This window comes from Lygodium microphyllum, chromosome 10 (assembly GCF_053477565.2).
Source record: "Lygodium microphyllum isolate KBCC chromosome 10, Lygodium_microphyllum_v1.1.10, whole genome shotgun sequence".
NCBI lineage: Eukaryota > Viridiplantae > Streptophyta > Polypodiopsida > Schizaeales > Lygodiaceae > Lygodium > Lygodium microphyllum.
Genome location: NC_141144.1, coordinates 69,934,894 through 69,959,498, shown reverse-complemented (window position 1 = coordinate 69,959,498; position 24,605 = coordinate 69,934,894). Strand labels below are relative to the sequence as shown.

Here is a 24,605-nt window from a genome sequence, read left to right as displayed (position 1 = left end):
TCCCTTTGAGATCACAATTCCATGCCAGCCCAAGGCCTGCAGAGCATGCTCCATACAAGAGAGTAGTGTAGATTTCTGAGTATTAATATGAAGACCTGATGCCGAAGCAAAAAGATTCTAGGCCACCATTGCCCGATTAACATTAGTGCGATCAGCCTTAAGAAACATGAATGAATCATCTACCAAAGACTGACCCACAAGTTGAGTACCACTGGGAAGAGACAAGCCAACTATCTCGCCTTGATTAACCAACTTATCCAACAATGAGAGCATCGGGTGAGTGACCAAAGCAAACAGCAAAGGGCTGAGAGGGCAGCCTTGCCTAAGAGACCGAGATAAGGCAATTTCCTCTGTGATCCCTCCATCAAGAGCAATATGAGCCACAGCAACCCGACTAATGGTATCAACAAGAGACACCATGCGAGGACTGAATCCCATTGTAGACAATAATTGCCGCAAAAAAGACCAGCTAACATGATCAAATGCCTTCTCAATATCGAGCTGAAGCATAACTACTTGCTGACCTGAAGCTTTAGCATAATCAATTCCCAGTTGAACATTCAAAATGTTATGCATTATATTCCGATCTTTAATGAAACCATATTGATGTGGATGAGCCAGGTGCGGAAAAACTTTTTGCAATTTGTTGGCGATGATTTTGGAGAAGATTTTATATAACGAACCCATGACAAAAATGGGTCTCCATTGTTTCAAAGAGGTTGGAGAGGGAACCTTGGGCAATAACCGAATGACAACAATCTTCCAGTCTAACGACATCGTACCAGAATTCCACACTTGTTGACACAGGCGAATCAATGGGTCTTTAAACTGCTCCACATGAGCTGAAAACAGCTCATTAGGAAGCCAATCCCAGCAGGGTCTTTTCCTTCGGGGCTGGTGGCACAGCACTTCTTCCACTTCATCTTCTCAAATATCAGCCTCCATTAAATCCACCCATTCTGGTTTAACTTGATTACTAACCAACTCGCAAATACATCGACGAGCAGAGTGAACAGCATTAGAAAAAATCTCTTGTGGACCTAGCAAGGACTTATAAAAGTCAACACTCATCCGGATGATGGAGGCAGGATCAATCACCATAATACCCTGCTTATCCATCAAACGCACAATATTTTCTCGGGCATATTTCTGGTGCAGACGAGCAAAGAATTGATGGGATTGATAGTTATTATCGTATAAAGCTTCAGCTCTGGCCAGCAATTTGTATTTTGCATATTCCTCTTCCTGAAGAGAATGAACCCTGCCTTTCAACCATTCAATGCATGTGAGCAAGTCTTCATTAGAATCCCATGATTGACTTAGAGACAAGGAGTGGGCCAATAAAGATTGGGCATGTTGCAATTCAGCTCAAAGATTGGGCATACTGCAATTCAGCTCATAAAGAGGAAGCATGTTGAATACCATACTGACAGGATAACTCACGCACATTATCCCTAAAAACAGCCCATGCGTCCTTCCCTCCAGATAGGACCTTCAAGCTAAAAGAAGCGATCAGTTGCTGAACACATTCCAAAAACTGATTCTGTTGCAGAAAAGATCGATTAAAACGAAGAGACGACCGAGCAAGGAGAGCCTTAAATACATGAACAAGTCTATGAGTCATTTCCAAGACCAAAGGGTAGTGATCTGATAAGACATGCTATCGTTCCACCCACATATCAATGACTACAGGAAGCAAGGAATCACTTTGACAAATGTATATCCGATCCAATCTGGCCCAGGTGTTAGGATGCTGAAAAGAACGATAGGTATATCCTCATTGTGATGGATACATCCAGGACCACATGTCTTGCTTCAAAGACACCCCTGCAAGGGCATCCCAAGCCTATCACTCAAGACCATCTGTTGTGCTAAGAAATGCACTTAGCCACTTAAACAGCCCCAAAACATGCTTATTTTAGGCTTATTTTAGCCAAAACCCTAAAACGAGGAGCGGATCGAGAAAGTTAAGTGGGAGAGGATCTAGAACCCTAATTTCCTATAAATTGGCAGCCAGCCCTCCACTCTTTTACAATCTCGTTTTTGCAAGTTTCAAGTGTTACCAGCTTGCTGCCCACACCCCGGTCACGGAGGACATCGCAGCCCTTGCTGTACATCACTCTTCCCTACAGTCTGGCGCCTATTTCCAGCCCTCCACACACTGAATGCTGCTATTTCTGCCTGGCGACTGACTGTTGTTCATTTGCACTGCTGTCGTACAACCTGCCACACTAGCAAACTGCTACGTTTGCAGGCTCCAGCTGCCCCCCTGACAATTTTCTCTCTCCTATCTGCAATCACTGCAGTCTTTCTCTCTCCTGCAGGCTGTCCTGCCTGCGTTTTCAGTCTTTCACTCTCCTGCAGGCTCCGTTTTTAGTCTTTCTTCTCCTGCAGGCTGCGTTTTCAGTCTTTCTCTCTCCTACAAGCTCCGTTTTTAGTCTTTCTCTCTCCTCACTGCTGTCTACATCAGATCCAGCTTCTCACTACTACGTTTGCTGGTGTTTGACATCCGGAGGGTGCCTTGCTGCGATTCGGGATCCGTTCGGAGTACGACACACTCTCCAGCTCATTACCCCTGCCTTGATCCTAAAGATACAGAAGTTCGAGGTTCAATATTCATTCACTGCATAGTGTGTTTGCTGCATGAGCATCGTATTATTAGTAGTCATATCATTTCATTTATTCATTGTGTTCATTATCTTTTAGTTACTCTAACCCTAACCCTAACTGTGTTCTTTTTATCAGTCTGTGCTTTGTCATACAGTTTTTGTTTATGTTTCTGTGTTAGGGTATTTTTCTTTACACCATCCATGACTGAGTACAGAGAAGTCGCCTGATCCCCACACATGCATTAAAGTCACCCATGACAAAACCTTGATGAGCCATGGCACGGCAATGCAGGTCATCCCAAAGTTGACGACATTCCCTTGCAGTAGAAGGAGCATAGGCACCCACCAACCACAACACCTCTCCCTCATAAAGGATTTTCAAAATCACACATTGACCTCGAGGGTCCTGTGAAACCAATGATGGTTACAGGAAGGATTTGACAACCAACATAACTCCAAATTTATGTGGAGGTCGACCACTAAAAAAAAACTACATAATCCTTATAAACATAAGAAGATCCAACCAAAGCGTGTTGTTTATGCTCCATAGCACAAAATACATCCCAATTTCCAACAAACACAACTTTCCACAACCGATACTGCTTGTTGCCCGAAGAGATACCTTTCATGTTCCACAAAGCAATTCTCATAATAAATCAGAAGTGAGAAAAACTATTGAACCACTGCTTTCCCTTTTCCTTTTACATCTATAGCTTTAGCTCCCTAGAATTTCTCCATCTCACTTCGGATTACATCTACCAAGTTTTCTCTCTGCAAAACAGCAATCGAAGCACGAGAAGGAAACTGTTATTGCTATGAATGAAAAACATCCCTAGGAGGCACAAGCCTCCCCTGCGCATCAAAGCGCAAAGCAGAATCGGAAGTCCTTTTATCATCCCCTATCGGTGCACGTGAAGATTGAGGATTCATGCAAAACCCCTTACCTCTACGTTGAAAGATCTAAGTGATTGGGTGCGGGGATGGGTGGGCAGGAGTCGAACGAGAAGCCTATCTGGCATTACGTCTAACCACTGAGACCCAAGAATCTTCCTGAGAAGACACATTCTGCTCAACTGCAAGAGAAGCACGCTCAAGACCAAATTGAGAAACCTCCTTCTTTCCTTCATCATGACCATGTTGGGGAAGCATCTCAGGATCAACTTGTGGCTGCTGAAGTATGTGCTAAGGATGGTGTTCTTGCATATCCATGTCTAGATCTATAGTTCGCTACAAAACCTCAGGATTCTTGTCACATTCTGAAATGAAATGGCCCAATTGACCACATCTAAAACAATGTCCGGCAAAAGTACCCCATTTCAACTCATAAACCAAAGTTTGCATTCCTAGAACCTCAAAACGAATTTTAGTAGGGAGAGGTTTCCCTGTATCCCAAAGCATGCATGCCCTGTTCCTATTGCAGGAAGCCAGCCGAGGCTCCACCAACACCTCGCCAAGGGTTCTCAAAACCAGTGGGAGGAGTCTCCAAAGATGTGCAAGAAAATCAACCACCTCCATTCAAATTGGGCATGCCTGCCTCAACACCTCCTGAAACTCGGCCATGGGCCTCCAAGGGACCATGTGAACAAGCTGCCCATCCAAGAACAAAGGAATGCACTGCATAATGGAAGCCCTCACTTCCGAGGAACGAAAAAGAACCTCAAAAAACCCCTTCGGACTATCATAAATCTCTTCAACAAGAGGGGCCTACACATGCCCTAAAGCATCGGCTTGGCACTGTTCAACACTTACAAGCATGGACTGTAGCCAGGCATGAATCTTGGTGATCAAGAGAGTCCTTCCTATAAAGTAAAAGATGGCTTCCCTCTCATGAAAAGCAGCAATCTGTTGTAGGACCAATTCCGTTCCCATGACTGCAACTACATGATCCACATCCGATAAAGAGTTAGCTTTGCCCTCATTGACATGGACATAATAGAACATAAGATGATTGGCACTGGCCAGCATGAACTAAAGAGACCCATCAAGTTGTGAACCAGAAGCATGAACCTCTGGATAAGGCAAATTTGGGGGGCATAATACCAATTCTTCAACCAACATCTTCTAACGTTTACCTATCTCTTCCCCATCGGCCAACACCCCAGAATCCTCAGCCAATGAGTCACTATCCGAGTCCGGTAAAACTTGGTCATTCTCATTCCCTATTTGTTGGTCGAGAAAAGCCATATAAATACCATTTGTCACCTGTTGATTATCCATCACAGAGCTAGATGCGAAGCATGAACTTCTTTCTAACCCATGTTGCAAGCTAGCAGACCATAAGTTTGTTGTCTCTCTCTCGCCTTCTCACTCTCTCTATTTAATAGTCGGGCCTCCACAGGAGGAAGAGAAGGGTACACGACAGATGATTCTGTGTGTGCAACGTGATCAAACGATCTGGGACAAGGGGTTAGCATGGGGAATTCCAGCTCAATCTTATGGCATGTGCAAGTCCACCCAGTATAGCAACAAGGAAGTCTAGACACAAGCCAGACGGAAATAGGGTCCAAACGCCCAGGCGACAAAGGGGGCAGAAGGTCGTCACTGCCAATCCGCGCAGATTTGACAATCAGTGCAAATCATCTCTTTCCAGTAGCAAACTGACGACCGAATGATTGTTCTGCATTCGCACTGGATGTCCGTCTTCAGTGTAGCACGACTTCAGTTCACTTTTGGCAAGAACAATGGCTTCAGCAGCACAGAACCTTGGATGCGTGCAATAGATTCCACCATCATCTTCAACTCTCTCTCTCTCTCTCTCTCTCTCTCTCTCTCTCTCTCTCTCTCTCTCTCTCTCTCTCTCTCTCTCTCTCTCTCTCTCTCTCTCTCTCTCTCTCTCTCTCTCTCTCTCTCTCTCTCTCTCATTGCATAGGATGATCCGAGAGAGCATTTCCAAACATCCACAAAGGTCTCCTTACATTCTCCTTAGGAGAAGATTGATAATGTATTGGAGAGACCTATAAGGAAGCTCATCAACTCAAGACTATTATTACACACATTGTTTTCTTCTCACTCATTTGTATCTTTGGTACTCTTCACTTCCTTTCAGCATCCTAAGAACATATATATTTCACCTTATCTTTTATGTGGGTTTTCCTCTCACTTGTCACTTTTGACCTTCTTTTCGTGATAGGTAATATAGCATCTCTTTCTTTGTTTGTGAAAAAGTTTGAATTAATGAAATAAAATATTTACAAAGGGCATTCTCACCAACCAAGCAAACTCAAAGGCAGGTAGAAAACAACAAATTGAACCAAAAGGCTACAAAAAACATAGGAATACAAGAATAGAGGAAGGGCATCACAAAGAGGACACAATCAAGGTGGTGGCAATGACATCCATCCATGGAGGAGCCACCTCTTTGAGGATCACACCAGCTAAAAGCATGGAACTAACTTATTGTAATTACACCACATAACCATAGATACCTAAAGGTCAAATAAAAAAGAAAAGCATTGTATCTGCCAAATATGCCAAAGACCAATCCAACATAGAAAATGAAAAAGACAAGGATGCTCCAACTGCCTTATTGTAAAAAGGCAGCTCCGCTTAATCCACCATTGCAAAAACCTCAACTTTTTCATGCGTAAGTATAATTGATGAACACATCAAATTTATTTGATCAATGCACATGTTGGAAACTTCCTCGATTCTCATTACTCCCATCTATCAAAAAGTTTTAGAAACATTTTACAATTTATTGTTACATAGTCAAGCTCGCCGGTTTAAAGAAGATTCAAACGTTCCTTGAGTTGCCTCCCGTAGTTCTTGGTTGAACGAAATACGACCAGCACTAACTAAAAAATATGATCTTCTTGCAAGAAGCAAATCTTACAGATTCGGCTTGACATTACCGCTGAGCGAGAGATTTTTTCAGAATCAAACACCTCAATTGGGTAGAAAAAGATTTATTAGTCTAGAATCTTTTTCTTCAGTGGTTGTGGATAGTATCTTACCCAAAATCCAAGAACAGATGACCGTACACCAACGTATCGCTAAAGTCCATACTCAGGAAATGAAACCCTAGACATATCTAGTAACTAGGTGAGGGAAAAAAAAGATGGACAATAGTCTCGTGGCATGTAGTATGGAACTCGCATATACCATTGGAGATCTTGTGATTGCACAACATATCCCTTATGAGGCGACCCCCAATAAGAAGCCTCCATATAAAAATTTCCCTCGGTAAGGAAGCTTAGACTTCCACAATTGAAGCAACTGATCACTACACTTAGTTTTACTATCCGAAGCAAACAAAACACCATTTGCTTTCTTAGTCATCCATCTCTTATTTTCAGCCATCTTATGATAAACCTGACTAGTTGATCATTTTAGGAAATCATTTGAGCACACAAAAGCCTAATCCAACTATGAGGTTGAAATTTTGAATGCAAGCAAAGGGAAATGCCACCAAAGCCATTCCTCCAAGTTGGTCCAAATCAAACTATAAATCTAGGAAACTTGAAAAGATTGACAAATACAAAGGAGAGAATAACCTTGACCAAGGATGACACCATCTAATTTAGTTCTCAAATCCTATTAAATTTACCATGTAAAATGTGCTTGTCAAGCCAGCCAAGCAACCTAGATGTGGCCAAAAGAGTCACGGGAATGCCAAGTATTGAAGTGAAGGATTAAATTCTAGTGCAATGATGTGAGATGCCAATTTCTTTAATAAAAGCTATGGCAATGTCTACCCAAGGGTAATGATGCTCACATAAGGACTGTAATAGGGCCACCCACAAAGCTATTATATCAATCTTTAAATTCAACAAGGCAACACTACCCAAATGCTTTGGTGTGGTATTATGTTACCCATACATCACGTGATCTACACAATTTCCTTGTTTTTTCTATATCATAAAACAGATGGGATGCACCAATTCTTGCAACCAACGAAGCAAAGACAAGAAATAAGAGATCATGTTTATCATCACCATCTGTGCAACTTTGAGTCACACATGTAGAGGCCAGCCCTAAGATTTCCACTACATAAACTTGTCATGAATGCATGAAGACATCCAATCAAGCAATGCGCTCGGGGCCACATCGAACCCCATAGGATAACCCAAGTGTCTAGTGTATCTCCCTAGGAAACAATCCCATCCTGCCAACCCAAAGCCTGCATGCCTCTCTTTGTACAACTGATGAGAATGGACTTCCTGTATATTGATGTTGAGACCTGGGGCCAAACCAAACAGTCTCCTAATAGCCATTGCTCTATCCAAATTAGACTTCTCAGCCTTGAGAAACATAAATCAATCATCTGCAAGAGTCTGTCCCAAAAGCGTAGTCCTACTAGGAAGAGCCAAACCAGTGATTTCACCATCAGTCGCAAGCCTATTAGGCGGGCGGTCGGCGCGTGGGGTGGTAAAAAACTCACCATCCAATGCGAAGTCATGTTCGCCAGGGGCAGCATTGAGTCTCTTTCTCCGTCGCCTTCTGATTCTGGGGCACAGTGGACGGCTAACCAACCAACACGAACGTGGAGAACGAGTGATGGAGACTGGGTCGCGAAGCAGGAAATTCTGGGGAGGAGTAAAGGCGAGCTCAGGCACGCGCACCGCCATGGATTGCACAGTCGGAAGAGACGCTGCTCCGCCGCACCACGTGAGCATGATGGAGCTCACGTGGGTGGTGCTTGCACGTGTAGATGCTCTATTTGAAACTTCCTTTTTTACCAATCTTCGGTAGGAAGTGATGTTGCATTCCTTGATTATCGCCGGATTTAAAGCTACCCTTTTAGAGGGTCTAATAGGTCAGGTTGGCCTTTTGAGGTAGGATAATGTGTTGGTAATTGTATATTATATTATATCTTACTACTATATTATTTTAGCTATAGGTTCGGAAAGTCTCGAACTTCTAGAGGGTTTTCCGAACTTACCCCCTTTTCTAAACCTTTTTTCTTTAATCAAAATCTCTTCCTCTCTTCTCTTTCCCACATGTAATATCTTATTTTCTATTTCTCTTTCCTTTTCTCATTAAAGCCTCTTTTTTTCACTTTTTTTTTTAAATTAAAACTCTTTTTTTTTAAATTAAATTCCTCCCCCCTCCCTCCCCTTTGTCTCATGTGTAGGACCTAAGTTTCATCTCTCTCTCTCTCTCTCTCTCTCTCTCTCATCTCTCTCTCTGTGTGTTAGATTAAACTTTTTTTAATTAAACATTTTAAAAGCTTTTTTTAATTTAATTTTTTTCGAACATAGTTTTTCACACACTTTGAGAAGGAGATAGAATAAAAGACAGAGAGAGAAGAAGAAGACGGAGAGAGAAGGGGAAGAAAGAGGAAAGAGAATAGTCTTTTTTTAATTAAACATTTTTCTTCTCTCCCTCCCCCCTCTCTCTCATGCGTAAGGCCTAGGTTCTCTCTCTCTCTCTCTCAGATTAAACTTTTTAATGTAAACTTTTTGTTTAATTAAAATAAGGAGAGAGAGAGAGAGAAATATACAGAGCAAAAAAGAAATAAGAGAGAGAGGGAACAAAGAGAAAGAGAATTATAGAGAGAGAAAATATAAAATTTAAGAGAGAGAGAGAGAGAAAGAAAAAATGAAAAAAGAAGAGAGAGGGGGGATAGAGACAGAGAGAAAATAAAAAGAGAGAGAATTTGAACACAGAGAATTATAAGAGAGAGGGGGGATAGAGACAGAGAGAAAATAAAAAGAGAGAGAATTTGAACACAGAGAATTATAGAGAGAGGAAATATAAAATTTAAAAGAAAAAAAGAAAAATTTTAAAGAGAGAATGAAAAAAAAGAAAAAATAGGAGAGAGAAGAAAAAGAGAGGAGCAGATACCGATAACAAAACCTTTTTTTTTAGCTTCAATGGTTTTCAAAAAAGAGGGAGGGGAAGAAAAAAAAAACAAATAAAAAGTATTGGTCACTTTTTATTCTCCATTATTCAGAAATGGAGAAAAGGCCAATCCAATAAGTATTTCTTTATGTACTTGAGATCCATTTTCTATTACGCCCAAATCAGTTGATGCATACTCAATCTTACAATTGATGAACCAATGAATAAGTATGAATATTCTTCCAATCGAACAATAAGTACAAAGGGTTTAGAAAAGAATGAAATTCTTTTCTCCCCTCGATCTTTTTTTTTTTATTTTTCCTTCTAATTCAGGGGTGCCATGGAAAGGACAGGGGGAGAGAGAGAGAGAGAGAGAGAGAGAGAGAGAGAGAGAATATAAGAATAAGAATAAGAATAAGAGAGGAAAAGAGGAAGAGAGATGGGAAAAAATAAAAGAGAGAAAAGTTTTTTTAATTTTAAATATTTTTTTAGAGAGAGAAGAAGGGAGAGAGAATGAGAGGAGGAAAAGAGAGAGAGAAAGAGAGAGAATATAAAATTTAAAAGAGAGAAGAAGAGAAGAAAAATATAAAATTTAAAAGAGAGAGAGGGAGAGAAGAAAAAAAGGAAAATTAGGAGAAAGGGGAGAAGAAGAAAAGGGAAGAGAGAGAGAGAGAGAGAGAGAGAGAGAGAGAGAGAGAGAGAGAAAGAGAGAGAGAGAGAGAGGAGAAGAGAGAATATAAACATAAAGAGATAATTATATATATAAGGAAAAGATAAAATTTACATACTTTAAGAGAGACTGAGAGAGGGATGAAAGTGAAAGAATAAGAAGAGAGAGAGAATATGTAAAGAGAATTATAGAGAGAGAAAAGATAAAATTTAAAAAGAGAGAATAAAAAATAGAGGAGAAAGAGAGAAGGAAAAGAGAGGAGAGAGAGAAGAAGAAAAGTGCAAAGAGAAGAAAAGGAGAGAGAGAGAGAGAGAGAAAGAGAGGAAAGAAAAAATTTAAAAAGAGAATAAAGAGAGAGAGAGAGAGAGAGAAGAAGAAAAAAAAGGTAAAAAGAGGAGAGGGAGAGAGAAGGAAAAGAAAGAAGAGAGGGGGGAGAATAAAAGGAGAGAAAGAGAGAGAGAGAGAAAAAAAACAGGGAGAAAAAAAAAAGAGAGAGAGAACCGGGAGAGGAAAAAAATAAACTAAAATAGAAGGCAAAGAAAGAGAGAGAGAGAGAGAGAAAGAGAATTAGACATAGGGAATTTTGGGGGGGGGAGAGAGAGAGAGAGAGAAAGAGAGAAAAAAGAGGAGAGAGAAAGACGAGAAATGGATTGTTGAGCGAAGTTGTCGTGCGAGAAGGAAAGAAGAGAGAGAGAGACAGAGAGAGAGAGAGAGAGAGGAAAAGAGGAAGAGAGATGGGGAAAAAGAAAAAAGAGAAGTCTTTTAAAATTTTAAATATTTTTTGAGAGAGAGAGGAAGGGAGAGAGAATGAGAGAGGGGGGAAGAGAGAGAGAGAGAGAGAATATAAAATTTAAAAGAGAAAAAAAAGAGAAGAAAAAGATAAAATTTAAAAGAGAGAGAGGGAGAAGAAAAAAAGGAAAATTAGGAGAAAGGGGAAAAGAAGAAAAGAGAACGGAGAGAGAGAGAGAGAGAGAGGAGAAGAGAAAGAATATAAACATAAAGAGAGAATTATATATAAGAAAAAGATAAAATTTACATACTTTAAGAGAGACTGAGGGGGGGGGAAGAAAGTGAAAGAAGAAGAAGAAGAGAGAGAACATGTAGAGAGAATTATAGAGAGAGAAAAGATAAAATTTAAAAAGAGAATAAAAAATAGAGGAGAAAGAGAGAAGGAAAAGAGAGGAGAGAGGGAGAGAGAGAAGAAAAGTGTAAAAAGAAGAAAAGGAGAGAGAGAGGGAGAGAAAAAAGAAAAATTTTAAAAAGAGAATGAAGAGAGAGAGAAGAAGAAAAAAAAGGAAAAAAGAGGAGAGGGAGAGAGAAGGAAAAGAGAGGAGAGAGGGAAGAGAATAAAAGGAGAGAGAGAGAGAGAAGAAAAGCAGGGAGAGAAAAAAGAAAGAGAGAGAAAGAGAACCATGAGAGGAAAAAAATAAACTAAAATAGAAGGCAAAGAAAGAGAGAGAGAGAGAGAGAGAAAATTAGGCATAGCGTTCAACGCTAGTAGGAATTACTTTACTTATAAGATAATTATTTTAGCAACGCGCAAACACTTAAGTCTACCTTCCTACATGTAGTTATAGGCAGGGGATTTTATCATGATTCTCAAGCTTCGTGCAAGAGGATAAAGATATGGAAGGTAAGGACATCAATAATAATGAGAAATTAATTTGTGCTAGTAGCTTTGCTATTGCATCTCACAAGCGTAAGAGATGAGGCAAGGAGAAAGTTAATATCGGTGAGAGCACTAAATCAATAATCTATACTAATTTATTATTTTGATTGTAAGTTCGAAGCTTCCCCTTTTTAATTAAAGTCCTCTCTCTCTCTCTCTCTCTCTCTCTCTCTCTCTCTCTCTCTCTCTCTCTCTCTCTCAATTAAACTTCCCTTTCTTTTTTTCCCTTTTTTAATTAAGTATTTTTAAGCTTTTTGAATATTTTTGTCCCCATTTTAATTATTTGTTTCTCTCTCTCTCTCTTTTCTTTCCCTCTTTTAATTGAATGTTTTTAATTAAATTAAACTTTTTAATTTAAACTTTGCTCTCTTTTTTATCTTTCTCTCTATCCTTCTCCCCTCTTTCTAAAAAAATTAAATTAAAAAACTTTTAAATGTATTTAATTAAGAGGAAATATGAAATTTAAAAGACACACAAAGAGAGAGAAAGGAAAAAAGAGGAGAGGGAGAGAGAAGGAAAAGAGAGGAGAGGAAGAGAGAAGGAAAAGAGAGGAGAGAGAAAGAAGAAAAGCAATGAGAGAAGAAAAGGAGAGAGAGAGGAAGAGAGAATATGAAAATACACACATAGAGACAAAAGAAAAAGAGTGGGAAGGGAGAGAAAAATGAAGAGATAGAGAGAGAAAAAAAATCAGGAGAGAGAGAGAGAGAGAGAGAAAGAGGAAAGTTTGACTTGCACTTCAAACTTTGTGAGGTCCAATTAGTAGCAACTTTGTATATAGATGAAATTTTATAAGTTTGATGTGTGAAAGAGATTATATGTATATCTAGTGTTTTATATTATAAATATTATAAATTACTTTTAGTTTTACCTTTGATGAGAGAGAGAGAGAGAGAGAACACGGAGATGAGAGAAAATAAACTAAAATAAAAGGAGGATAAAGAAAAAGAGAAAAAAATTAGACATAGGGAATTGGAGAGAGAGAGAGAGAGAATAAATAAATTAGAAACAAATAGGGAAAAGAGGAGAAAGAAAGAGAAGAAATGGATAACAAAGCGACTTAGTGTTCTGTGTGTGCAAAGTGCCATTTGTGGGGAAAATAGAAGGCAAGTCTCCATTGATATAAAAGAATAGAGCAAGCATAGGCTTGAGGCCAACCCTCAATTGGTGTTTGGGATACTTGTCAACTTGATTATGAAAGAGAAGATAGATGGAATGCCAAAGAAGATTATTTTGGATGTTGACATTGTATGTTAAAATGTGCTCAAGCTCAATACAAGAGTTGTGTTTGTCCCCTTCGCAAGGGATTCTTTGAAGGCAATGGATGTAGCAACATGGTTGAATACAATCCTTAAAAATAGTGGCATGGTGGATCAAGTCTAAACTGAGGAAAAGCTTCTTTGAAATGGTATTTCATAGAAAAGTAGCCACATAGAATGTGCCAACTTAGGGCATTTAGTTCTAGGGGCTTGACTTGGTCTACATTATGTCTTGGTAGTTTGTCAAAACACATAAAGCCACCATATGAAAGGAGTGCTCAATATGGGTGGAAAATCCTAAGTGTATGTATGAAATCTCTTGCCTAATATTGCCAAGGAGTTAGGCAAGCCTCTTTACATACCAGAAATATAGCTGGCCCTTTCAATAGCAAAATGTGCCTTCTTTGGGATACTAAGGTTGAAATCAATGCATGGTTCAATGAGTAGGGGGCAAGGAGAATGTGAGGTGTCCGCCAGTCTCAATCCAAGGTGCACCTTTTAGTAGTCCATCAGTAGGTTTTCCAAAATGATGCCGCCCGGCATTCCCTTGGAGTATCACAGAGTTTGTCACTTCGGCCCTACTAAGTCTACCTCGCAATGGAAGAGTTCCAGCCAACGAACCCACTAGGATCGACCTAAATTTTTGGGTTCCTGAAATCAGATGGGTTTTCTAACAACCAGCTAGCATCAGTAATTTTGAGTTTCCACTTCCTACAGGATTACTCGAACTGAAGCAGACTTGCCATTGCACTTGGTTCAAAGAGAATAGGAGACGGAGGGGAGTGAGGTACGTCAACCCTGTTGAGAATAGGAGACGGAGAGGAGTGAGGTACATCAACCCTATTGAGATGGCAAGCTCAACACGTGCGGATATTGATGATGGACCGCCTGGCTAGATGAGTCCGCACGTCTACACTTAGCACGTTGGTGGTCATTATGATACTCACATGGCCACTGACTTATCACTTATTATATTTAGTTTGTTACACCTACCTACAACTAGCAAATATATAACGCCAGTCGATTAGTGTAGTTGATTATTCACTATTTGACTTAGAAGGCCACTTTTCTTTATGTTGTATCTTATCTATACTTTAAGTACATTGTATAGTGTGTGGAAGAAGAAGAAAAATTAGCAAGAAAACGTTTTGGCCTCTATCTCTCTTCCTGTGTTCTTGAGTGAGCTTCTCTTGTGTATACAGTATGTGTTTGGCACAGCACCTCAAGCAAGTCCCCCCATCACGCGATTCTTGACATGGTATTAGAGCCGCGCCACTAAGAGAGGCTGATTTTGAAGGCTAAAGTGAAGGAGAAGAAGCAAGGTTCGAGCAAGCAAGCAACGGGTAAGAAACTCTCCCATTCTTCCACTCTCTCTCTTGGATAGTGCCTGTGGAGGCACCGAAAGCAGGGTCGAGCAAAAATCTCAGATTGCTATGAGATTTGGTGTGCGAGAAGATCATTGTGTATTCTGCAAATTAGCCCTTTAGGGCTTTTACCGTAGTTATTTTGGGCATTTGAGGCCGTTTCAGGCCCCATTTTAGAGCCGTAAGGTTGCGGACATCAGTTTCAAGGTACACTGTGATTTTGGTTGTATTGACCAAAAGTGGGTGCACATGTTACAGATTGTGAATCTGTAATTTTTGAGGTGTTTGCAGGAAGTAAACATAAGGTTTATTTGCAAACAGGTTGCAGATTACATGTACTATTGAGCAATCAATGAAAAAGGTTACTTGATATAGTGCTATGCACATGTTGTGAAAGATTGCACAAGACTAGCTTGCTGTGTTGTATCCTTGTTTGTGATAATGGCAGAGAATAATGGAAATCCCATTATTGAAAAGCTCGACAAGAACAACTACCCTTCATGGAAGTTCTGTGTGACGAACTTTCTCATTGGAAAGGGCCTTTATGAGTTTGTTTCAGGTGAAGAAAAGGAGCCAGAGCTGGGTATCCCTTCGTGACTGTAGATGAATTAAAAGCATGGAAAGAATGGAATGCGAAAGACAAAAAGGTGATGTACTAGTTATCTGCAGTCATTAATAATACGATGTTGGGACATATCAGAAATGCAGAAACTTCACATGCATCTTGGACAAATTTTTAGAACATGTTTTCAGTAAATACAAAGGCACGAAAGATTCAACTCAAGCAAGAGTTGAATGCCTTGAAGAAAGGAAAAATGTATGTCAATGAGTATGTGTTGAAGATGAGGAGCATTATAGATGCTTTAGCAGCGATTGATGCATTGCCCGATGACGATGATTTGGTTTCATCCACTTTGAGTGGCCTTAACAATGAGAAGTTATGGAAATCATTTGTTACTTCAATATATGTACGGAAGCCATTTCCAGATTTTGATGAGTTGATCTCTCTCATGATTACCGAAGAGATCAATATACAAGGTGACTCATCTGAAAAAAATGGTGAACATGTTCAAGTATTTTACTCAAGTTTAGGAAGGGGACGTGGTAGATCCTCTTCGAGAGGCTGTGGTATGGGACATACTGGAGATAACCAGCAAAATAGGTTCAATCAGCAATTTGGTGAAATGCAGGTTTCAAGAGGTCGAGGAAACTTTAGAGCCAGGGGGAGCTCTAGAGGAAGAGTGGATGGTAGAATAGAGGTTCTAGAAATTCTGCTATTGTTTGCCATTATTGTGGCAAAACAGGTCATATTGCAGCCCATTGCTATGCAAAGAAGGATGATATTCGCAGTGGTAAATTGCAACAAGGAAACTATGCATCGTCTTTACGACAAAATGAAGAAAAAAATGAGCATCTACTTGTTATGCAGCATATGATGAATGCAGTTAGAGGAAAGGGGACACATGATGATATATGGTATGTCGATTCAAGTGCATCTAATCATATGACCAGTCATGTTGAATGATTTGGAGAGATGCAGGACTTATAAAATCCAGGTTATGTGCAAGTGAGTGATGATTCATGCCACCCAATTTGACACATTGGAAAGGTTCCCTTGTCCTTGTATGATGGCCAGACAAAGAGTCTGACAGATGTATTACATGTGCCATCAATTACAAAGAATCTAGTGTCTGTTGGCCAAATGGTAGAGTAGGAGTTGTAGGTTTGATTCAATGCAAAAGGTTATTTTGTAGAAGACTTTAATGATATGTGTAGGTTGGTTGCAAAAGGAAGTAGAGTTGGCCGAATGTACACTTTAGATGCTAGAATTCTTGCAATGGATGCTGCTATGTATGCTAAAGGAAAAGGAGTAGTTGCAGATATTAAAATATGGCATAAACGTATTGGATATGCAAATGTGCAAAGGTTGAAATTAATGTAGTCCAAAGGATTGGTTACAGGGTTGCCTTCTTTTAGAGTTGCAGAATTGCATAAAGTCTGTGAAGCATGCCAATTTGGTAAGCATGCAAGATAACCCCTCTCGCATGACAGAGAAGTGAGTAGAAAAATACTTAATGTAGTGCGTACATATGTTTGGGGGCCTACAGAGAATGTATCTCTTGGTGGCAGCAAATACTTTGTCACATTTATTGATGACTGCTCAAGGAAGTTATGGGTATACTTCATGAAGGAAAAGAGTGATGTGTTTGAGCACTTCAAATCTTTTAAGGCAGCTGTTGAAACAAAAACAGGCAAAAAATTGAAGTACTTGAGATCAGATGGAGGGGGAGAGTACCTGTCTAATGAGTTTATTGGCTTCTTGAGGACTCATGGAATAAAGAGGCATTTTACTTTGCAGGTATACCCCACAGCAAAATGGGGTTGCAAAAAGAAAAAATAGGCAAATTACAGAAGTCGCACGGGCATTAATGGCTGAAAAGAATATGTCCAAATATTTTTTGTCTGAGCCTGTCCATACTGCTGTCTACATTATGAACAGAACTCCCACAGTTGCAGTTCATGGGATGACTCCTGAAGAGTGCTTTACTGGCAAGAAGTGCGATGTATCGCACTTGAAGGTATTTGAATGTGTTGCATATGTTCATGTGCTAGATGAGCTACAGAAGAAGCTTGATCCAAAGGCTGAAAAATGTATTTTTATTGGGTACTCTTTAGAGTAGAAAGGGTATCGATGTTATAATCCTGTCACAGGTGAGTTCAGAGTGAACAGGGATGTTATCTTCAATGAGATGGACAGCTGGTATGCACCTGCTGGTGATGTATTAGATGATAATAATGATCATAACAGTTATGTGCAGAAAGAAAAACAAGAATCACGGAGTCTTAGTGGACCAGAAACATCATCTGGTACTATACCTACAGTGAGCCCTTGGTCTGGGAGATTAAGGAGTAGCCCCACATCTTCAAGTGGATCTATAAGTGTTGTAGGGAAGGACAAAGGAAAGAAGAAAGTGTTGGATGGTAATGATGCATGTACCAGTCATTTGGGATTTGAAAGAGATTCCAATGGTTCAGAGAGTTTGGATGATGATCTTGGTATTCCTTCAGTCAGGACACCGAGTATATAGAGAGCTCATAGTAATGTAAAGGCTCCATTGAGTGATCCGATGGTACACAGATCTAGCAGGGTCAGATGCCCTGTTAAAAGATTTGGTTTTGAAGATTATGCAGCTCACCATTATGCTTATATGGTGAAACTAGTTGAGGATGTTGAGCCCACTTGTTTTGAGGATGTTGTTGGTCATGCTCATTGGGATGCAGCAATGGATGAGGAGATGGCTGCATTAGAAGCCAATAAGACTTGGGATTTGGTACCCTTACCTAAGGGTAAGAAAGCTATTGGTTGTAAGTGGGTTTACAAAGTCAAGCATAATGCAAATGGTTCAGTTAATAGGTATAAGGCTAGGCTAGTTGCAAAAGGCTATGCTCAAACATATGGCATAGATTATGAAGAGACATTCAGTCTAGTTGCTAGGATGGCAACTATTAGGTGTGTGATTGCCTTGGAAGTAGCCAAAGGTTGGAATTTACAGCAAATGGATGTTAAGAATGCATTCTTGCATGGTGAATTGCAAGAAGAAGTGTATATGGAGGAGCCAACAGGTTATGAAGATTTAAAGCATTCCACATATGTGTGCATGTTAAAGAAGGTGCTCTATGGGCTGAAGCAAGCACCTAGAGCATGGTCTGACAAGATTGGAGAGTATCTTGTCAATGTTGGATTTTGTATTTTTGATGCTGATGACTCACTTTATGTGAGAAAGGGAGATGCAAGTTTGGTCATCATAGTCATCTATGTGGATGACTTGATTATTACAGGTGACAGTGACAATGGGATTGTTGAAGTTAAGGACTTCTCGAAGAAGAAGTTTGAGATGAAAGATTTGGGTGAGCTAAGATACTTTCTTGGTATTGAGGTGATCAGATGTAATGATGGTATATGGCTGTCCCAAAGGCAGTATGGCTTGGATATGTTATCCAAGTATGGTATGACAACATGTAAGCCTCTTTTAGTACCATTGGAGCAAAATGTGAAGTTGAGTGCCGACGTTGGGGATAAGATAGAAGACCCTACTATGTTCAGGAGGATAGTAGGGAGTTTGATTTACATGACTATCACAAGGCCAGACTTGAGCTATGCTGTTGGCCTTGTCAATTAGTTTATGCAGATGCCTAGAAAGCCTCATTTAGATGCAGTTAGACATATATCGAGGTATGTGAAGTCCACTTTACATTATGGACTTTTTTATGAGGCAGGTAAGGACGTACATGTCTTTGGATACACAGATGCAGATTGGGCTGGTAGCATGTCAGACAGAAGATCTACAAGTGGATTCATGTTTTCCCTTGGTAGTGCAGCAGTTACATGGAGTAGCAAAAAGCAATCTACAGTTGGTTTATTGAGTACAGAGGCTGAGTATAGAGGTGTTGCTATGGCAGTATGTGAGGTGGTATGGCTGCAAAAGTTATTAGGTGATTTGGACGTGTAGGGAGATGGTCCAATTGTCATTCATTGTGACAACATGAGCAGCATACAATTAGCTAGGAATCCAGTGTTCCATGCTAGGAAAAAACACATTGAGATGCACTACCACTTTGTGAGAGAGAATGTACTTGCAAGAGAGATTAACTTGGTATATGTCAGCACACAGGATCAAATAGCTGACATTTTCACAAAGGCATTGGGTGCAGAGAAGCTTCGAAAGTTTGAAGCTTACTTGGAGTTGTAGAGATAGAATTGAGCTTAAGGGGGAGTGTTGAGATGGCAAGCTCAACACATGCGGACATTGATGATGGACCGCCTGGCTAGATGAGTCTGAACATCTCCACTTAGTACGTTGGTGGTCATTATGATACTCACATGGCCACTGACTTATCACTTATTATATTTAGTTTGTTGTACCTACCTACAACTAGCAAGATATAACGCTAGTCGATTAGTGTAGTCGGTTATGCACTATTTGACTTAGAAGACCACTTTCCTTTATGTTGTATCTTATCTATACTTTGTGTACATTATATAGTGTATGGAAGAAGAAGAAAAATTAGCAAGAAAACGTTTTGGCCTTCATCTTTCTTATTGTGTTCTTGAGCGAGCTTCCTCTTGTGTATACAGTGTGTATTTGGCGTGGCACCTCAAGCAAGTCCCCCCACCACGCGATTCTTGACAAACCCTCCTGCCCATAAGGCAAAATCCCATTATGGCCCCCTAAAACAATGCAATTCGGTTCTACTACCTAATGACTAGTTGGTCAATTGATCATCTTTCTATTTCTATCGCTGATTTAGAAAGCTCCCAGCTAACCGGGACCACCCTACCATTAAACAGACCCGTCAAGGGTCACGCCCACCCGCTTTCCTTTCATGACGGTATCATATTTAGTTTTTTAATTACCTACAACACATTTATTGAAACATATACAACCAACTTCCTGAATTAGTCCATTAAATCACAAGTTTCTTCATGTAATTTATTTCATGGACGTGCATACAATTCAAACAACCCTTAAATAAAAAATAAATTCCTTTATTATATTGAAATTTTATCACAATTTTCATCTTTTTTATCCTGCGAAAGATATACAGAATTCCACAAGGGTATTCTATCCACCGAGATTCCTCCCTTGTAACTAATATTAGGGTTCCAAGATCCCATCTTGGTTCACAAAGGGGCTCATTAGATTCTAGGAGTAATGCAAAATTTACGATCAGAGCCCCCCTTGGCATCCACACGTCCTACTGCTCAAGACTATCCCTATGGATAGACATTTCCACTATAGAGCCGGTCCAAGCCTCTCGAAGTGATAATCACGACCCCCTTGGAGTAGGGTCTCGCAGCTAGCTTGGGGGTAGCCTAGCGCGATCTTTCATTTTATCCTGTTTGTCAATGTTTTTAATTAGAGATCTAGATCTAGCAAACACAAGCAATCCTTTCAAACAATGACAATCATACCATCGTGCAGTTCACAATTTCACATAGCCAAGGTAACATGTTTGTCAATGTTTTTAGTTAGAGATCTAGATCTAGCAAACACAAGCAATCCTTTCAAACAATGACAATCATACCATGGCACAGTTCACAACTTCACATAGCCAAGGTAGATCCTTAACCCAAGGTAACATTACATTCTAATGAGGATTTTTCTTCCTGTAAAGAGGTGTTGAGTACAAATCCTTCAACATTGTTAAGCAAGACACGAATTTCCCGTTTAGGGCTAACTTACCCAACATAAGCGAATTTTATTTAGTTGGTACTTAGAAAAATATTACGATAATAATTTAACGAGATGATTTACAAGATTCTTTAAATAGACTTTCACTTTTCAAGCGTTAATCAACTCCTAACCATTGTCATGTTTGGTAATAAATATATCAAGTTATTTTACTAATCTTGAGTGCGCATAATGTCCTTTACTCATTTCGTGCAATAACCTCCTACAACTATTTCCATCATGATTCTAGGAATTATAATCTCAATTAATCTATCTATAAGCAGTGGATTTCATGGTCTTTCCGCTTCGTTGCTTTGGAGCCATCATTCGCAAGCAAGTTTGAGAGATAGAGAAGGTGGAATGAATTTGGGACAGGAGAGCGTGAGAGTGGCTTGCCGAGTTGATGATCGAGACAGGGGGGAGGTTGAGTTAATTCATTTTCTCTCTAGCCCCCTCTCTAATTCCCTCTCTCGTAGCCTCTCGACGTCTTCTTCCCTCTCTATCTCTTTCCCCTCTCTAACTCCCTCTCACAGCCTCTCGGGGGGGGGGGGGGGGGAAGTATCCTTCTACCTTCCTCTCTTTTTCTCCCTCTTGATCTATACTCCTGAGAAGGGCCTCTCCCCTCTTGCTCGGACCTCTCTCAACTGCTCCCCATGCCTCTTATAGATAGCTAAATTAGAGAAGAAGGGTTGTGGCTAAGAAGAAGAGCTCTTTATGGAGGGGACCTTGGAAAAATAAGCAATTTTAAGCTTCCAAGATCAATCTGATACTCAAATGGCAAATCTAATGGTTCTATTGGCTCCGAAAGGGGGATAAAACCCTTGGACGTCCGATCAAAAATCTTCTAGATCACTCCTTCTTCTTCTCCCCTTTCGAAGTGTTGTTTGCTGCCTGTAAACTGCTATCACAATGCACATGATTTTGCCAATATTTTCTGTATTAAATATCCAAAATTGGCTGAAAAAGACACTTACTTTTTTTACACAACACCTTGTTCTAGACCTTTCCATAGCTTTTTAGGATATTTTCAATAAATAATATCCAAATATGACTATCCACACTATAGAACATTGACACTAGTGACTAATATGGCTCATAACTCTCGTTCACGGGATAACTTTCGTGACAAGTGGTTATAGTCCTTATCAATCTGGAAAAAATATCGGGTTACAATTCTCATTTTTTTTTCCTCAAGATCTTCTCTATTTGATATATAAGGGGTTTCAAAAGATGCAAAACTTTGATAACAATGGAGGCAGCCATGCAAGAACCAAATTAGACTAGGTGCCCTTAATGCCATAGGAATTAATGGAAGCATCCAAAGGAGCCTTGTTTGGAAATCGGGACTAAAATAAATGTTGATGCAATGCTAGTTTAGGAGAATAAAGTGCATAGGCTTAACAATAGTAAATTCTTGTAGGAATCCCAAGCTCAACTTAGGTCACAAGATGGTAAATTACTTGTAGTCACTATCAATTAGAAGAATGATTCCTTCAACCTTTTAATGTTTATGGTTACAATGAAGCAAGTCTAATGAAAAGCCTTAGTCTTGCTAGCTTGGATTATGTAAAAAGGTTGATATGGGGCAACTTTAACATGATACAAGTGAAAGCATATGCCTCTTTATCCTCCTTTTGGTTGCAAGGGCAAGTGCAAGAAGCATGGGATTATTCTTACTCTCAATGGGGCCTAATGAATATGAAGGATTACTTATAGCTATATAGTATGCTCATCTTCAATTCACAGAGCAACTTGGCTATTGGGCCAAACTTAACAGATGATACTAAACAAAGAAAGGTTATTGGGTGCCTTTAGTTGCATCATTGGAAGTGGATTTCAACTGCCTAGTCTTTGATCATGTCTGCATTATAATGTGCTAAGGCCTTCTAAGTTAAAAAGTATCAAAGGGCAACATAAATGGCTACAAATAATGGTAGGCATTTTAAGCAATCAACCTTGAATCACATGGTGCAAGTAGTTGAAAAACTGGCAAAAGTTATTGAAAACAAGTTGGGAAATCCTTGTAGACACATAGCCTAGCATTGTATCAATTTGTAGGGAGTGTGGCTTTATGAAAAGGAGACTACAAAATCTCAATGGGTAGAATGCATCTTGCATTTTCTCGTAGAAAGTGCGAAAAGAAGAAACTCAATTCACATGGAGGGTTCTACTTGGCCAAGCTCAAGTCATAAGGTAAGCTAGATTAGTTAGAGAGATCAAGATATATTGTCTTCTTTACAACAAAAGAATGGTGCTAGATTTGCAACACATTTCCATAGATTTCATTAGAAGTTTGAACCACAAAAGTTGAAGGAAAGCCTAGTTGTACTTTATTTGAACATGATAGATGGATCATTTATGAAAAGAGCAATGCAATCTCATGAAAATGAGATTTTAAATTTATATATGAACAAGACCAATCCTCATATCAAGAGGTCTTAGGAGATGTTGTTGAAGTTAGTTGGAAAAGTGATTTGGAAAAAAGATAGTCAACTTTTGAAGAAGAACTTCACTATGGAGGAGCTGCATTGAGGAGCCATGGTAAGAAAAAGTTTAAGTCATGATGGTTACATTTTTTGTTGAATCTCGAAAATGTGTTGTAGCGCTAGATAATGAGCATTAAGAGAAATGATGGTTGCCATTGTCAATGTATAAATTTAAATTATTGGAGGCCCATATCCTTGATGGGTACCTTGTACAAAATCCTAACTAGAGCTTTATTCAACATGTTGACTTCAATGATCCAAAGATGTATTAACAAACACCAAGTTATGTTCATTATGGGAAGAATGCTTTTGGATAATGTTGTTAATTTCATTATGGCTTCTAAATGGGAAAAAATCTCACATCAAAAGTTTGGGGTTTTTTAGCTAGATGTTGAGAAAGCATTTATAAAGTCAAATGGTCCTACTTTCAATAGTTCATGCTAAAAATGGGATTTGATAGAAAATTTTCCAATATGCATTTCTTTAGAGGGATCCAAAGCTCACGTATCCTTGTTGGATCCTTTTAGAATGTGCCAAGGAGTCATGCAAGGATGCCCCCAAAGCCTACTATTTTTTGCCACCAATATGCACCAATTGTTTTGCATTATGAAAAGCATGACTAGTGATGTAACATTGAAAGGGATCAAGTATGGGGGGAAGTAGTCAACAAGGTAAGGGTTAGCCAACAATCTACTAATTGTGCTTAAAACAAAAAGACCAAATCTAGACAAGGCATGTACACTTTTGGAAATGTATGGGATACCAATTGGGTTAAAATTTTAATTATGAGAACACATCTTAATAGTATGATTGAGATAAATTAAGGAACTTAGGATGGAAAGGACTAATGATATGAACTGACAACTTTTTGGATACTTGGGATTTCCAATTGGGATGGAGATCAAAGAGTCTAAAAGAAAAAATGGGTAATTTAATAAGCTTAGAAAGGAGATGAGTTTTTGGAGTCTTGATAGCTTGGCCACTACATGTTGAAATTGAAAGCATGCTTTGTTCATGCCACACTTGGTTAGAGATCTCTCTCTTATCCCGAAGACTTATTAACAAGCAGTGGAGTAAATGCCCATGAAAAAATTTAGATTCTCCTCTTCTTTTAGCTTTTTGAATTTCCTATCCCATTAGTCTTATTTAGAATCCTTCCCTAGGAGCTTACAAGGCTAGGCATTAATCCTCGTGATCTAACTTCTAGGATTGCTTGTGTTGTCACCAATTCTAAGCTTGTGAAACCTCATGTTTCACAAAATTCTATATTCTATGGTACAAGATATCCACTAACATTTAAGCCTAGAGAGCTTCATCCCAACACCTTAGCAAAAATTTAGCCTTTAAGGCATTGCTCTCTCCCTTTGGATTTATGAGTTATAGTTGGGAAGTTAGTGGCATGAACAAAACATGTCAAAGAGATCCAAACAAATGAAAATGCAATCATCTTTGAAGAATGAAACAAGAGATGGGGGCTTAGAATTAGGGGCAACACAGCCACTCAAGGAAGTCAGACCACAAGGCATGATATCTAG

At 39.5% G+C, this 24,605-nt stretch overlaps 1 protein-coding gene across 6 annotated transcripts in view; it reads right to left on the bottom strand.

Moving 5' to 3' along the window:
* Positions 1-8,287, bottom strand: part of LOC148030133 (ATP-dependent protease La (LON) domain protein) — a 117,943-nt gene extending 109,656 nt beyond the window's left edge. For 4 of the 6 annotated variants that reach the window (XM_087686405.1, XM_087686406.1, XM_087686404.1 and 1 more), the window contains exon 1: positions 7,990-8,287. In XM_087686405.1, coding sequence (XP_087542531.1) covers positions 7,990-8,224 — 235 coding nt within the window. In that variant the 5' untranslated portion in view covers positions 8,225-8,287. The remainder of the gene's footprint in view (positions 1-7,989) is intronic. The other 2 variants (XM_087686408.1, XM_087686409.1) reach the window with 2 other exon arrangements.
* Between the last annotated feature and the right edge of the window lie 16,318 nt (positions 8,288-24,605).